Source organism: Lutjanus erythropterus, chromosome 23 (genome assembly GCF_056507025.1).
Source record: "Lutjanus erythropterus isolate fLutEry1 chromosome 23, fLutEry1.hap2, whole genome shotgun sequence".
Lineage (NCBI taxonomy): Eukaryota > Metazoa > Chordata > Actinopteri > Lutjaniformes > Lutjanidae > Lutjanus > Lutjanus erythropterus.
The window spans coordinates 993,471-1,007,361 of NC_139339.1; the positions used below are offsets into that span (position 1 = coordinate 993,471).

The window sequence follows — 13,891 nt, forward strand, 5'->3', positions numbered from 1 at the left end:
CAATGTGCTGAATTATCTGTTAGCAGCAGCCAACTGTCACAGGATCACTGTGATACTGAAGAAAACTTACAAACAAAAGATTCTCAGCAGGTTCTGCAGTTATAAAGTGTCTGGACTGGATTTATGGGCGTTTATTTGGGCTGAAAGATTTTGAAAAAATATCTAATTGTGATTATTTTGACTGATATAACAACTGTGATATGATTTGAAATATTAGCAGTAATAATAATGTTTACATCATTATTCTTATTTTGATTGAAAAACTTTGGTGAGATTTTTTTTGCAGGAATCTGAAGCAAATTAAGATTTTTTTTTAAGTCTGTAGAATCTGATGTGTAGAACAGACACCTCTGCTTCACCACAGTCATTCATTTCAAAGTTTTTTTTTTAACAAATATTGCACCTCCTGCGGTTTGAAAATTACAGAAAGACATTTTGGGATTTCAATAACTAGTGTAAGTTAAGTTTATTTATGACGGATGATCTCCTGAGGAAGTGGAAAGCAAAATCCTAAAGTATGCAAATCATGCCAAAGTGTTCTGATTTGACTGCGTTTAGACTCTACGAATAGGAGCGATTTTTTATGCAAATTGCTGCAAACTAGTATTTAAAGGGATAGTTCACCCAAAAATGACACTTCAGTCATGATCTCCTACTGACACCATCAGCTTTTATAAAGTCCACTGTCCAGATGTCAATCAAACATCTGGTCTCCTCCAGGCCTTATCTGCTCCTGTGACTCCTTTTGTTTTGGTGATATCCTGTCATAATTTCCTGTAATTCTACGAACCATCCAAAAACTGAGTCCACCTCTTTTCCTCAGACCAAAGTCGAGGTGTTAAACTTTTGTAATTTCAGTCTGAATCAAACTAAAAAGTCTGAAAGTCCGGACCAAACCAGGTTGGTGTGAAAACACAAATGGAAACTCCTGCTCAGCCATCAGCCCTCCCCTCCGCAAAAACCCGTCAGGTCACGAGGGGAAAACGTTTTCAGTTGGAATACATCTGGAACACCACTGGAAAAAGTAGTGCATTATGCAACCTAACAAAGGTAGAAGCCCCGCTGACTTTAATTTTCTCTTTAGTAGGCTGAGATTTTCCATTTCTGACAAGTACGTTTGGCTGTCGGACAAGTAAAATATTTCTGCTACCTGCCCAAAGGGGTTACAGATATTAAGTGTAATCGCTTCTATCTCTTGTAAAAACGTCAGGTGAGATTAGTAACACCTGTGTTGTCACGAGTTTATTAAGCGGTAGGAGAATTTCCTCGCTGTGGTATCCCCGGTATGCACCTGTCTCTATAATCTCACACTGTCTCTCACCCCTCCAGGGCAGAGGAGAGGCCTCACAGTCTGAAAACCTCTGGATTCAACTGAAGGAGTTTTACTTTTAACGTATTTGACCTGAACAGCGACTGAACGCGTCACCAAACGGCAAATAACTCTGAGATGATTACTGCAATACATGTGATGTGATGTTGAGCTCATTAGTTTTATTTTGAAGGTTCAATCTCACGATGAGATCTAAAGATCAGCGCTGTCACACACAAGTCAGGAACACAGCCTCTGATTGGTTGACACTCAACCCAAGGCACGCTGGGATTGTCAGAGGATGCTAATAGCATGCTAACAACGACAACAACTGTTTCAACTCGGAAAAAAATGGATAAATAACTACAGAAAACATTCAGTGCTGGATTTATCATTATAGATTAATTTTACAAAGTCGCTGGAGTTCATGGCTGGTTACAAAAGTTCTGAAAGAGATACGATCGCACCGGAGCAACACTGTAAGGTACAATACTAGCATTAGCTTTGGCCAGAGTTGATAAGCTGCAGCGTTTAACTGACACACTGACAACTTAGTGCTATGCTACGCTAATGACAGTATGTTTAAAAAAAAGTCCAATAAAACACGGTAAACAGCCATGCTGCAGGTATCTTACCTCTTACCACAGTAAGAGAAAATCCATACCGTCACAGCCCTACGACTGAATTAGTTGACTGAACTGCAAAAAAGTCAATTATTAACAAAGCTGATCAATCAATCAATGAGTCTGCAGTGTTTCTCTGTTTTAAATCCCAGTAAACTGATTCTGTTTAGGTTTTAAACTGCAGGTTGGACTAAACAACACGTCCCCTTGAATTCTGGGACGTTTTGGACATTTTTCACTATTTCCTGACATTTTATTATTAATAACTGAATGGAAAAAAATAATCAATAGTTTAATCATTTAAAACTCTGTTCAAATATCTGCAAAATTACTTTTGAAGGGATTAAATTCACGTTTATTACTTTGAAAAGCACACAAAACAACTTTGGTTCTCTGAGGTATTTCTCCTCCTGTCTGTAGAAACTGCAGCTCATCGGTTGTTATTGATTGATTATTGATCACTGAATGAACGTGTGATCACTCTTTGATGTGATTACAGTCATGTGGAGACGTAGACGGAGCTCGTTCCCATGTGGAGGCCTCTCTGGAGGAATGTGATAATGAATGGGCTCCATACCCGGCGCACGCACGCACGCACACGCGCACACACACACACACACACACACACACACACACACACACACACACACACACACACACACACACACACACAGCTAAAGATAGCAACGCCCAGTTTGTAAAGAACATTTTACACTCCGACTCCCTCACACTGTTCAAGGCTCTACGTCCTGTTCACATGATAATGACCACGTGCTGCCTTCATGTGCAGTGGGAAATATTGGCATCATAAACCTCAGCCTGCGGTCAAATAACTCAACTACAGAAATCAAACATTCACCCGTTAATTCATAACAATAAACTGCAGATCCCTTCGCTCTCTGCCAGAAGCGACAAGGATGTCTCACTTTAAGTAAATACAGAACAATCAATAACTAAATTTAAAATTAAAATAAATAAATGACAGAGTCATTTTGCCTGTGATGGTCTGTGGGACACTTTAAAGCACCTCTTACACTGATGTGACTATGTGAACTGTCTGGGAATATGTTGTCCCTGCACAATTTTTATTTTATTTTATTATTATTATCATGTATTATTTAATTTTAATTATTTATCTACCTATTTATTTTATTTCCTTTCCCCTTTTAAAAATATATATTTTTATTTTTATTTTTTCACAATTATCATCCTCATTTGTTGTGTTGTTACTTCTATGCCTCAGTTACTTACTTGTACTTTTGATATTAAGTTTTTGGAAGATATGTCTTGTCTTATAATTGTGTTAAAAAGGAAATAAGCATATTGTTTAATAAAAAAACTGTGAAAAGATTATTTCAATCAATTATTATTAAATAATATTAAAATATTTATTTCATGTGTCTGAGGAGGCACTGGTGGAAAGTAACTCAGTACATTTAATTAAGTACTGCAGTTTCTTTTCTCAATTAATCGATTAGTTTATAAAAAGTCAAAAAATGGGGAAAAAAAAAAAATCACATTCATTTAAATTCATCACACCCGAATGTTGGCTGGAACCTTCAACATGCTTGTTTTGTGCAAACTCAGAGTTACAGAGAACAAAGTTTACAACAATATAAAGCCAAGAAAAAAAGAAATGACTGGATCTAAGTTTACCAAATTAAATTTTCTGTTTATCAGCTGATGGTTTCGACTCTAATTTGAACCTGCGTCACATTTGTGAAAGACGCTCCATCACTGACAGAACAACAACCTGTTGACTACAGTCTGAAGTTAATTAACTTTAATGCTGTTCTGCTTAACAACCAAATTAACTTGATGTAATTTTTAAGATTAGTTCATTAGATCATTTAATTATTTTTAAAGGCCTGATCTAGAGAATTTTAAATGACGTCCTGGACTTCAGAAAAAATCTTTGTTTACTAAAAATCCCCACAAAAATCTAAATCACAGCATAATTATTTTAAAACATTTTTCCAAGAAAATGAGAATAATGATGTAAAAATCCTCATTCCTTCTGATGTCACACATCGCGGCTCCAGTTTCAGTCAGAATAATCTTTTTTTCAAAGTCAATCAGCCCGAGTGTTTGGTGACGTTGACCAATAGGAGCACAGAGTTTCTTCACCTGAACACAAGCTGAAATGATGCTGCTGATGAAGTATGAAACACAGTATTATACACTGCTTAAGACGCCATGTTTGTTTACAGGAAGTTGATCCCTAGCTCCTCCTCCTTCCTGATGACATCACACAGGCTGTTAGAGACAGAAAGCTGCGATTGGTTGGAGACCAACGTGTCGTCTGTCGTGTCTCTTGGCAGAGTCAAAGCAAGAATTTATGACTCTATAATCTGACACACTGACCATCTGAGCAGAAATACAGTCTGAACCAGACATATGACACACACACACACACACACACACACACACACACACACACAATGAGACCCTGTCATAATGACGCAGATGATTGGTTCCCTCATGTTATCAGTTTTGTGGTGTTGCCTAATAACATCAGAGCAGAATCCAAACAACATGCAGCTAAAAATACACAACACACACACACACACACACACACACACACACACACACACACACACACACACACACACACACACACACACAGATAGCTGAGATGCCTGCTGAGAACTGCTTTAGCTACACAAGCTAACTTTAGCCAGAGAGGGACATGAAGAGTGTGGAGGTGAGTCTCTCTTCATCTCGGTTGCCTCTAGAAGTTGCTCGTGTTGTTTAGTTCAGTCTGTCAGTTCTGGTCTGGTTCTGTTTTTCCTGGTTTGTCCTTTTAGTTGCAGATACACAGTTTGTGTTTGTCCCCTTCCTGTTTCAACATGACAACGCCCCCACACACAAAAGCTAACAAACTAAACAATGAACCGATTCACGTTAACGGTTCTGGAAGGAGATTTGTCCCGGTGTCCACGTACTGTTGGCCGTGTAGCGAGTGATGATGTTGATCAACTGAAACTGAATGAAGCAGCATTAACTGTTCGTAACTCTACATTCAGCCGGAGTTAACATCACAGGAGGAGGCGGGGAACGAAAGACACTGCAGGAGTCAAAACTCTGACTCAAGTCATAACTGAGTGAAAATACGAAAACAAAGAGATGAACATTCCTGAAGATATCATCTTTAATGTTCATCCATCCATCGAGTCACGTAGAACTCAGAGAACCCTGGCAGACCGCAAACAGCGAAGACAACTAACTTACTGACACGTGATGCAGAAACGAAGATCTTCTAACTCTGGGAGTTTTAAGATCAGAGACAGCTCAGGTCGCCGTCAGAGCGACAGCGGGAAGCGGTGGCGACTACAGTGATGAGCTAATTGTTCTGCTTTGGAACAGAAAACGTAATTTACCAATTCACCCGACCCTCGTGGTAAAGTGCTTCTTTTGATTTAGAACCAGGTTGCACATGTTTGGCTGGGAATTAAACAACAAAACCCTGTGAGCTCTGAGAGTAAACATGCAATAATTTTATCATAATAACGACTGACAGAACAATAAAAAATAAACATATTTATTATTATCAGAACACAGAACTCTGTTTGGTAGAGAGAAATATGTTGCTTTTTTTCCTTGACTGAAACTGGAATAAACTTTACTAACTGAATGAAATTAAAGAGCATTATTCTGCACTGAAAGTGTAAATTATAATAACATCACTGAACTACATCCTAATAACTCGTTTCTCTGCACACTGCCTGAGGCTATTTCACTGTTGAATATTAAATCTTTGATTATGTATCATTTGTATTTGATTAATTGATTTTATTTTAAATTGTCATCATGTTTAATGTAATTTAATGGTAAACCTTTGGCACTAACTTTGTTTATCTCATCCTTCAGAAACATATATTCTGTGTTTTATGATAAGTTTAATTTAAATGATTGTTTCATTAGTGTGACTGTTTTGAAGAAATAACAAACAACTTTTATTGTAGTGGCAATTATGTTAATTTACCCACTTGTTATTACATGGAATTAAAAATAAATATAAAAGAGAATAAACATGAAACATTACTGTCATTACTGACTGTAAATAAATATATTAAAGTACAGTTTTACTGGACTCAACTACATTCAGGTCAATTAAATGTAATTAAACTGTGAATTCATTTAAGTCATTAAACACCACTGACATTACACCTCATGTTTGTCTTATCTTACATAACACATGCTATGTTCTGTTACATTATGTTACGTTACAATATATTAATATATTACACTGTATCACATTATATTATATCACAATGCAATACATTTTGTTAAGTTACATTGTTACTTTTGCGTTGTATTAGATTACATTACATCGAGTTACACTACATTTTATACATTATTGTATTTAATATTATATTACGTTACATTGTGTGACATGTTGTGTTGTTATATCACACTGTGTTACATTATAATATGTAACTTTGTTTTATTGTTATTTTATGTTACATTGTGTCACTTTCCGCTTCGTTATTATGTTATATTACATTGTGCTACATTATATTATGTAACATAACGTGACGTTACATTGTGTTACCGGGGGGATGACTCACCTCTACCGGACCGGAGGAAACTGTCTCGTGGAGGCCACGCGCTGATCCGTTTACACGGTCCCCATCATCTGTCCGTTCATTAAACTAAACCAACTGACGGAACGAAAACAGAGAATCCACAAACGGTCCGGTCCTGGTTCGGGTTCCGGTCCAGGCCTGTCGGTACCGGGACACAGAGAGAGAGAGAGAGAGAGAGAGAGAGAGAGAGAGAGACGGCCGGAGAGTCAGAAAGTTTGGGTGGGGGCGCTGCTGTCTCACACACACACTCACACATACACACACACACAATCACACACACACACACACACACACGTTAAAGAAAAGTTAAACACTCACTAACGTCGTCTCTCCCGTGTAACGGCGGCTGCTTCTGAACTTTTCCCGGGGCTGACGTCACAGTGCGGTGACTGTAACCGTCCGTTTCAGAGAGTGAAGAAGAGAAACAAGATGAAGGAAAGTTGAGGCCCGCTGCTGGGCGGTGAATCACGGCAGGTCTGAAACTCGGTAATCCCGGTGGAAGTCCGGCCCGGTGATCGCCGCTCCTGGTCCTGACCGGGGAGGAGCCGGGGAGGTTTAACGGTAAACCGAGCGAGAACGGAAGGTTTGAACGGAAAATGGAGTTCTGAAGAGAGGAAAAGGAAAGAGAAGAAGAGGGGAAAGAGCAGAGAGGCTGGCCGGTGGCCTGGCCGCGCGGCGGGTGTGTGCGCGTGAGTGCGGGCGCGTCCCCGTGACGGAGGAGCCGAGCCAGCCAGTCAGCCGTCAGCCCCGGGGCCAGAGCCGCCCCGCCCCGCACAGACCCGCACTCTGCTCCGCTCCCTCCTCCTCCTGGTGCTCCGGGGGGGTCACCGTCACAAACACAGAGAGGTCTCACTCCGACTGATTTCACCAAAACTTAAACACGGAAGAAGCACTGCACAACCAAAACTACAATAGAAAAAGTTACAAGTTGAAGTCCTGCACTGAAAATGACACTTAAGTCTAAGTAGTACAAAACTGTATTCAGGTTAGGTTCACAAGGATTAATTTCAAACCAAATCATAGTTTAAATGTTGCACTAAACTTTTAAACTAGCTCAAAATTCAGATTACATTTAAATTTCTTTTAAACCTCAGTTAATTTTCACCCCAACTCAAGACTGAATTTAATTCTGTTGCACCAAAACATCAAATTTTAATTTCAACTGAGCCACTATCAACTTTAAATAAAAAAAGAGTTCCTCAAAGAACGTCATCAAACTCAACCCAGCTGAGTTTTATGATGTGTCTTTTTTGCAAACAATCTTAACATTCTGTTGACTTTTTTTTTTACAAGCAAGCAAACAGTGTTGCCTAATGTTTTGTTAACTTTTTAATTAGCTAGCAAAAGGTGTTGTCCAATGTCTTAACTTTTTTAGCTCGTTTGAAAACAATATAACATTTTGTTGACTTTTTTAAAAACAAGCTAGTAAACAGTGTTGCCTGATGTTTTGTTAACTTTTTAGATAGATAGCAAGCAAGGTAACATTTTGCTGAGGAATACAGATCAGCCAAAAGTTGATGATGGTTATCATAATAGGAAATGTTTGTCAATATTTAATGCTCACTAAGTTCTTACGTGTCCTTTAGAGTTATGGTGGATCCTTTTTAATTATTATTATCAATCTGCTCCTGTGGAGCTTGAATGATCTGTGTTTATAGGTGCAAGCCACCCTTGCACAGGTTAATGTCAATTGCACTGTGTTTCTGTGTCATATTGTTTGTTTTTAATATATTTTTCCTGTTTTTTATACTTGCTGTAACACTGGTTTACAACGATATAATTAAATTTGCAAAAGTGAGAAGTTTTTAATTGTACAACAGAGCACTCTTAGATTAGATTAATGTCAATTAATCTAAGATTAATTTAGATTAAATTATAATGTTATTATATATGTAATTATTCATAAACATTGTTAATATCAGTAGGTCTGTTATCATCAGTTAGAAATCTGTATCCACAAATTAACGTTTTATTCCAACTCAAGCGCTGCGGAGTGGATCATCTTCTTAAACACAGACGATCTTTGTCGCCATGTCGCCCCCTGGGTGACGTTGCGTTGGAACCAGAGACACGCGCACACAGGATGTTAAAGGAGCAGTCTGTGTGTTTCACAGACTGCAGATGTTTGATCAGCAGAGACTGAGCTTCACTTCAGTGTCTGTGTGGAAACTGTTCAGTCAAATATCTTCAGATCAGTGGGACTCACACTTCCTGAATATATTATTATCAGTAAGAACATCAAAAATAAACCACCATAAATCTGCTGCAAAATCAGAGAAAAAACACTGATGTTTTCTTCAGTATCAAAGTAATAAAAATATATAAATAAATTCATTATCACACTGCAAACTGGAACTGCTAATAGATAATCCAGTATACTTTTAATGGTGCTAATTTGTTAGTTTTGTGGGTCGCAGTTTGTGTGAGTGAAGTCATTACTTTGTTAAAGATGAACACAGAGACATGTTACACGTCTGAAGACTGAGCGTGACGTCCACTCCCACAGATTATCAATAACTCCACTGTCCATCATGAAATAAACACATGTCATTTTTATCACTGAGGCGCTTTGATACTAAAACCATAACAAAAGATCCAGTTTGATGATGTCATGAAGTAGCATGGAATCATGGGACTTATCTTCACTTTTAAACAGCCACTACAGCTGACATATGAAAGTTTTATTCATGTCACATTTAGTGACATTCGCCGACTTCCTCGCTCTCTGACGTATTCCACGTTTTCCTGGAAGTTATAGCAACTAGCAGCTATCTAGCAACGGCTAGCAGGAAATGACCATAACTTGAATAAATTACAGATTTCTCAGGATGAACGTATGAACATGTCTGAAACATTTGGAATAATTAAAATACACAATGCAACAACTTTTTTGACTTTTTTTCATTTTAATGTGTAAATGTTGCATATTATAGCTTTAATTATCCATGAAACTGCTCATAGATAATTCAGCGTGGATTTAATGGTTCTTCTTTGACGAAATGTAAACAAACAGCTAATAAAACTACAAATGTGCCATTTATATGAGTGAGAGGAGGCTAAATAACTGAAACACAAACTACATCCTCCATAATGATCCTAACATTGAATCAAAACACTTTTTTTTTACAGGATTGTTTATTAGTGTTAGCCAGCTGTGCCTAATAAACTGGCAAACATAAACCCAGTAATTTTCATACTTTCACCTCTCTGTCTGTCTGTCTGTCTGTCTGTCTGTCGCTCTGTCTGTCTGTCTGTCTGTCTGTCTGTCTGTCTGTCTGTCTGTTAAAAATGTTTTCATCACCTCTGTTTCTGTCTGTGTGTTCAGTCAGTGTCAAACATCACGAGTCTCTGTCTTTGTGTGTGTCAATGTGTGTGTGTGTCTGTAAAACAAGAGGGGGTGGGGTCAGGAAACACCTGGAAGTCAGGAAACACACACACACACACACACACACACACACACACACACACACAAAGAAAAGAAAGCAGCATTTGTGTAAAACGCTGTAAAAAAACAAACAAAACATAAAATAAGTTTAAGTTTGATGATTGCTGTCTGACTTTTGACCTCCTTGTGATTGGTCCACAGCTCCCTCAGGAATGACTTTCCCCCTGTGATGTCATAAATTAAATGGGACAGCAGGGGGCGCTGACACTGACCGTCAGTCTGCTGTGTTTCTAATGACCTGTAACTGAAAATAAAATTTAAAAAACGAGGAGATGGAAGCTGTTGTTCTGAACTGCAGGAAACCTTCAGGGCTGCCGCTCGACCTCCTGATATGAATGAACTACCCACAATTCATAGTCTGTCAGTAATATTAATAGAAAGTGTGTGAGGGTTCAGTGTGCAGCACGGAGCTGCTGCCCCCTCTGCTGGACACTGCTGGACACTGCAGCCTCTTACTTTGGACCAGGAATGGAAGAAAATGAGTGAAGGAAGAACAAAGATGAAATGAATCTTTCTCCTCTGATTCCTTTTTCTTATCTCTGCCACTAATACTGAAAAGTGCAACATTATTTTCAACATGTAGTCTTTATATACGAATATGACTGAATAATATATGAATAATATTTTCAACATTTTGACTTAATTCTTGACACTTAGATTTTATTCTCAATACTTCAGCTTCATTCTCGACATTTTTTACATTATTCTTTTCAGTGTGACTCTTTTCTTTTTCTTATCATGTGTCCCTCTAATAGTCTTCTGAAATTTGTACTACTCAGCTGTTTAAGATATACTTTATCATTCTTTATTAATGTAAAAAGAACAAAATCACTGTGTAGAAATACTCGGTTACAAGCAAAAGTCCTGCGTTTGAAATTTTATTTGAGTAAAAGTACATACCAGCAAGAAGTACTTGAAGTATCAGAACTAAAACTACTCATGATGACCTTTATTTCTCTCAACTTTTGTTCATAAATGTGTTAAAAGAAGTGTTCACTAAAATGAATTTGAACATATTTGAGAACAAAATTTAAGAAAAATAAACTTTTCAAGTTAGATGTTGATTTCTTTTTCTTCAACTCATGAAAAATCAGAGCAAAATTATTGATTTTGTATTTTTGAAATGTAAACAAACAAACAAAAATTAACAATAAGTAGATTTTGTGTATCTAATTTTGAAATGCAATCAATATAAGAGTTTGTACTCAAAAGTTATTATCGTTTGCAACAAGCTGGAAAAGTTTGTATTCTCAAGTACATGATGACATCACAAAGAGCTTCAGTCTGATTGGTCTAATGTGGAGATCCCTCTACTTTGAATTGAAAAAGCAACATTATAAGACATGCGTGGGTTTGTCCACGGCTCGAGAACATGAGACACGTCTGCGAGAAGAAAGTCACACATTTCAGTGAACATAAACAAATAAACATAAATATCCAGAATCGGAGGACAGAGGAGAAGGAGCTGTTTCCTGTGGGACGTTTCTGGTCTACGTGACGGAAACTTATCAGAATATTTATTACTGACACAAACATGTTAACAAAGATCCTGAGAACTGAAACACACAAACATCACACACAGACTCAAACCAACAGTCTGACGTTAATCTTTAAAAACACCTCATAAATATATATTTTTAAAAAGGTTTCAATAATTTCCATCTGTCGGGGACTATTTTCAGCGGCGGATTAATCCACAGTTGATGCTCTAGTGCTCAGTCACTGTTGGTTTGAGTCTGAACATGAGATTTATTGACAATAAGAAAAATATAAAACAGTACAGAGTTACAGTTAAAGGTTGTTTTTTACTGCACGACCAGCAGACGGCGCCGTTGGACAAATAATAGTCCATCCAATTTTCCGACAGGTCAGTTTGAACTCCACTCTCTACGTCACTTTATGGTTTTTACAAGGTTCATTATCAGAATGTATGTCCGCTCAATTTATGTGAATTATTAAAGTTAAAATATCTTCTGTCATGTGAACAAACTGTAAAACATTCTGTTTGATGAAGAGACGTATTTCTTCACAGTAACAAACTTAAATTCCACCGTCGATAAAACTCTAATCATCAGACATCCAGTGATGATGTTTGGTGTTTTCTAGTCCAATAGTTGCTCAAAATCCATCCAAACTGATATAAAAGAAATGCCCAAATATTTTTATAATAAACAGTACAAATGAATTAATCAATAAAAACAACAGTATTGTGGTTCCTCATTATTTTGCAACATGACAAAATAATAAAACAACAATTCAAGTCTTCACTGTGTTAGAACACAGATAAGAGGCTGCAGTGTCACTACAAAGCTATTTTCTATTTCTGCCCTCTGCCTTCAAAATAAAACAAAAATAAAAGGACAGCTCAAATAATAAATAATAAATTTCATCTAACTTTGTCAACTAAGACAAATTAAATCAAAATTTGCCAAACAAATAATGATGTTCTAATGTCAAAGGCAGGTTCGAGGAGTAATGGATTACATGTCACAAGATTATGTAATTTGAATACACAAAATGTAACTGTATTGCATTACAGTTACAGATAAAAAAGACATAATCCGATTACAGTTCCATTTAGTAAAAATGGAGATTACTGGTAGGATTACAATTCTAAAATAAAGAATAATATCCTACCGTGCACAGTGCACACACAGCTGCCGATTCACTATCATAGTAAAAAAAACAGGTTCACTGGGTGGAAATTAATCAATTTTAGTCATTTTTGAATAAAACAAAGTCCAAGTTCTCTGATTTCAGCTTCTTAAATGTGAATATTTTCTGGTTTCTTTGCTCCTCTCTGACAGTAAACTGAATATTATTGAGTTTTGGACAAAACAAGACTTTTGATGACGTCATCTTGGACTTTGATCAACATTTTTTACCATTTTCTCACATTTTCAAAACATTCAACACGAAAAATGTTGTTTCAATGTGTGAGTTATTTCAAAAGTGGCGTTGGCTTCTATTAAATATTTTCCATCTAGTGTTCGGAGGTTGTATATCCTGATGTATACAAGTACCTTACTGAATCTCCAGATGATGTATTTCTGACATCTGTCACTATTTTTCTGGTGTAGTTGTCTGTTCACTCATGTTATGGTAAACTAATTGCATCACCAGGTAACATTAATATACATTAAAATGACACCAGTCTTCTTTATTTGGCGTTCACACTTTAACGGCGCTGGTTTTCACCCAAAATGTGACGTGAATTATCACGTGGCTGCTTTAATCCGTGCTCTTTGACCCTCTTCACTGATACGAGGGGAATGTTCAACTTTTTCAACATTTTGCTATGGTTTCTGAGTTGAACAACATGTTTCCTCAAAACGGTGTGCAACAGTGTGCAACAGTGTGTAACGGTGTGCAACATGCTTCAGTTTTCTCTCGTTTGGTGGGTGTGTATTATGAAAGCAGTACAGCATTGTAGAGCAGCTCTCTGAAAGTTGGTCAGAGACGATCAGTGCACTTTCTTAAACAACAAGGTTTCTGTTTAAATAAACCTTTTGCTACATTTTGTGAGGGCAGAACGTAAACCTGGACCTCCTTAAAGACTCTTGGACCCTCCTGATTGGATGCTGCCTGCAGAGTCTCACTCCAATTAATTTTCTTCTGTTTTAGGTGGGAAAGAGACTCATCTTTCAGAAGAACACTAAAAATATTCTTTTTTACTGAAATAAATAAATTAACAGAGCTTCTTCAACATGTTTTCCATCTTCATGACACAGAGGACTTTAGGACAGAAGGCTGGAGTTTTTGATTGTCCCAGTGGACTCTGAAGACCTGCAGGTCTCTCAGGTGGTGTTCCTCCTTCTCCTCAGAACCAGTCCCGACCTGAAGGACTCCCCTCTGCTGGACAGCAGAGACGAGTGAGCGTCCCTCAGGTTTTTCCTGAACGTCCTGGTGGAGTAGTAATACAGCA

At 37.5% G+C, this 13,891-nt stretch overlaps 2 protein-coding genes across 6 annotated transcripts in view; both read right to left on the reverse strand.

Moving 5' to 3' along the window:
* The window catches only part of LOC146305145 (kinesin-like protein KIF1C), a 29,743-nt gene extending 22,496 nt beyond the window's left edge, over positions 1-7,247 (reverse strand). The window contains exons 1-2 of one of the 4 annotated variants that reach the window (XM_084711985.1): positions 6,840-7,247; positions 6,504-6,659 (exon numbers count right to left, since the gene is read on the reverse strand). The gene's annotated coding sequence lies outside the window, so the exon portion shown is untranslated. The remainder of the gene's footprint in view (positions 1-6,503; positions 6,660-6,839) is intronic. The other 3 variants (XM_084711983.1, XM_084711984.1, XM_084711982.1) reach the window with 3 other exon arrangements.
* A 5,787-nt stretch (positions 7,248-13,034) lies between these two features.
* Positions 13,035-13,891, reverse strand: part of cysltr3 (cysteinyl leukotriene receptor 3) — an 11,301-nt gene continuing 10,444 nt past the window's right edge. For both annotated transcript variants that reach the window (XM_084712068.1, XM_084712067.1), the window contains exon 5: positions 13,035-13,891. This exon is cut by the window's right edge and continues 395 nt beyond it. In XM_084712068.1, coding sequence (XP_084568194.1) covers positions 13,764-13,891 — 128 coding nt within the window. In that variant the 3' untranslated portion in view covers positions 13,035-13,763.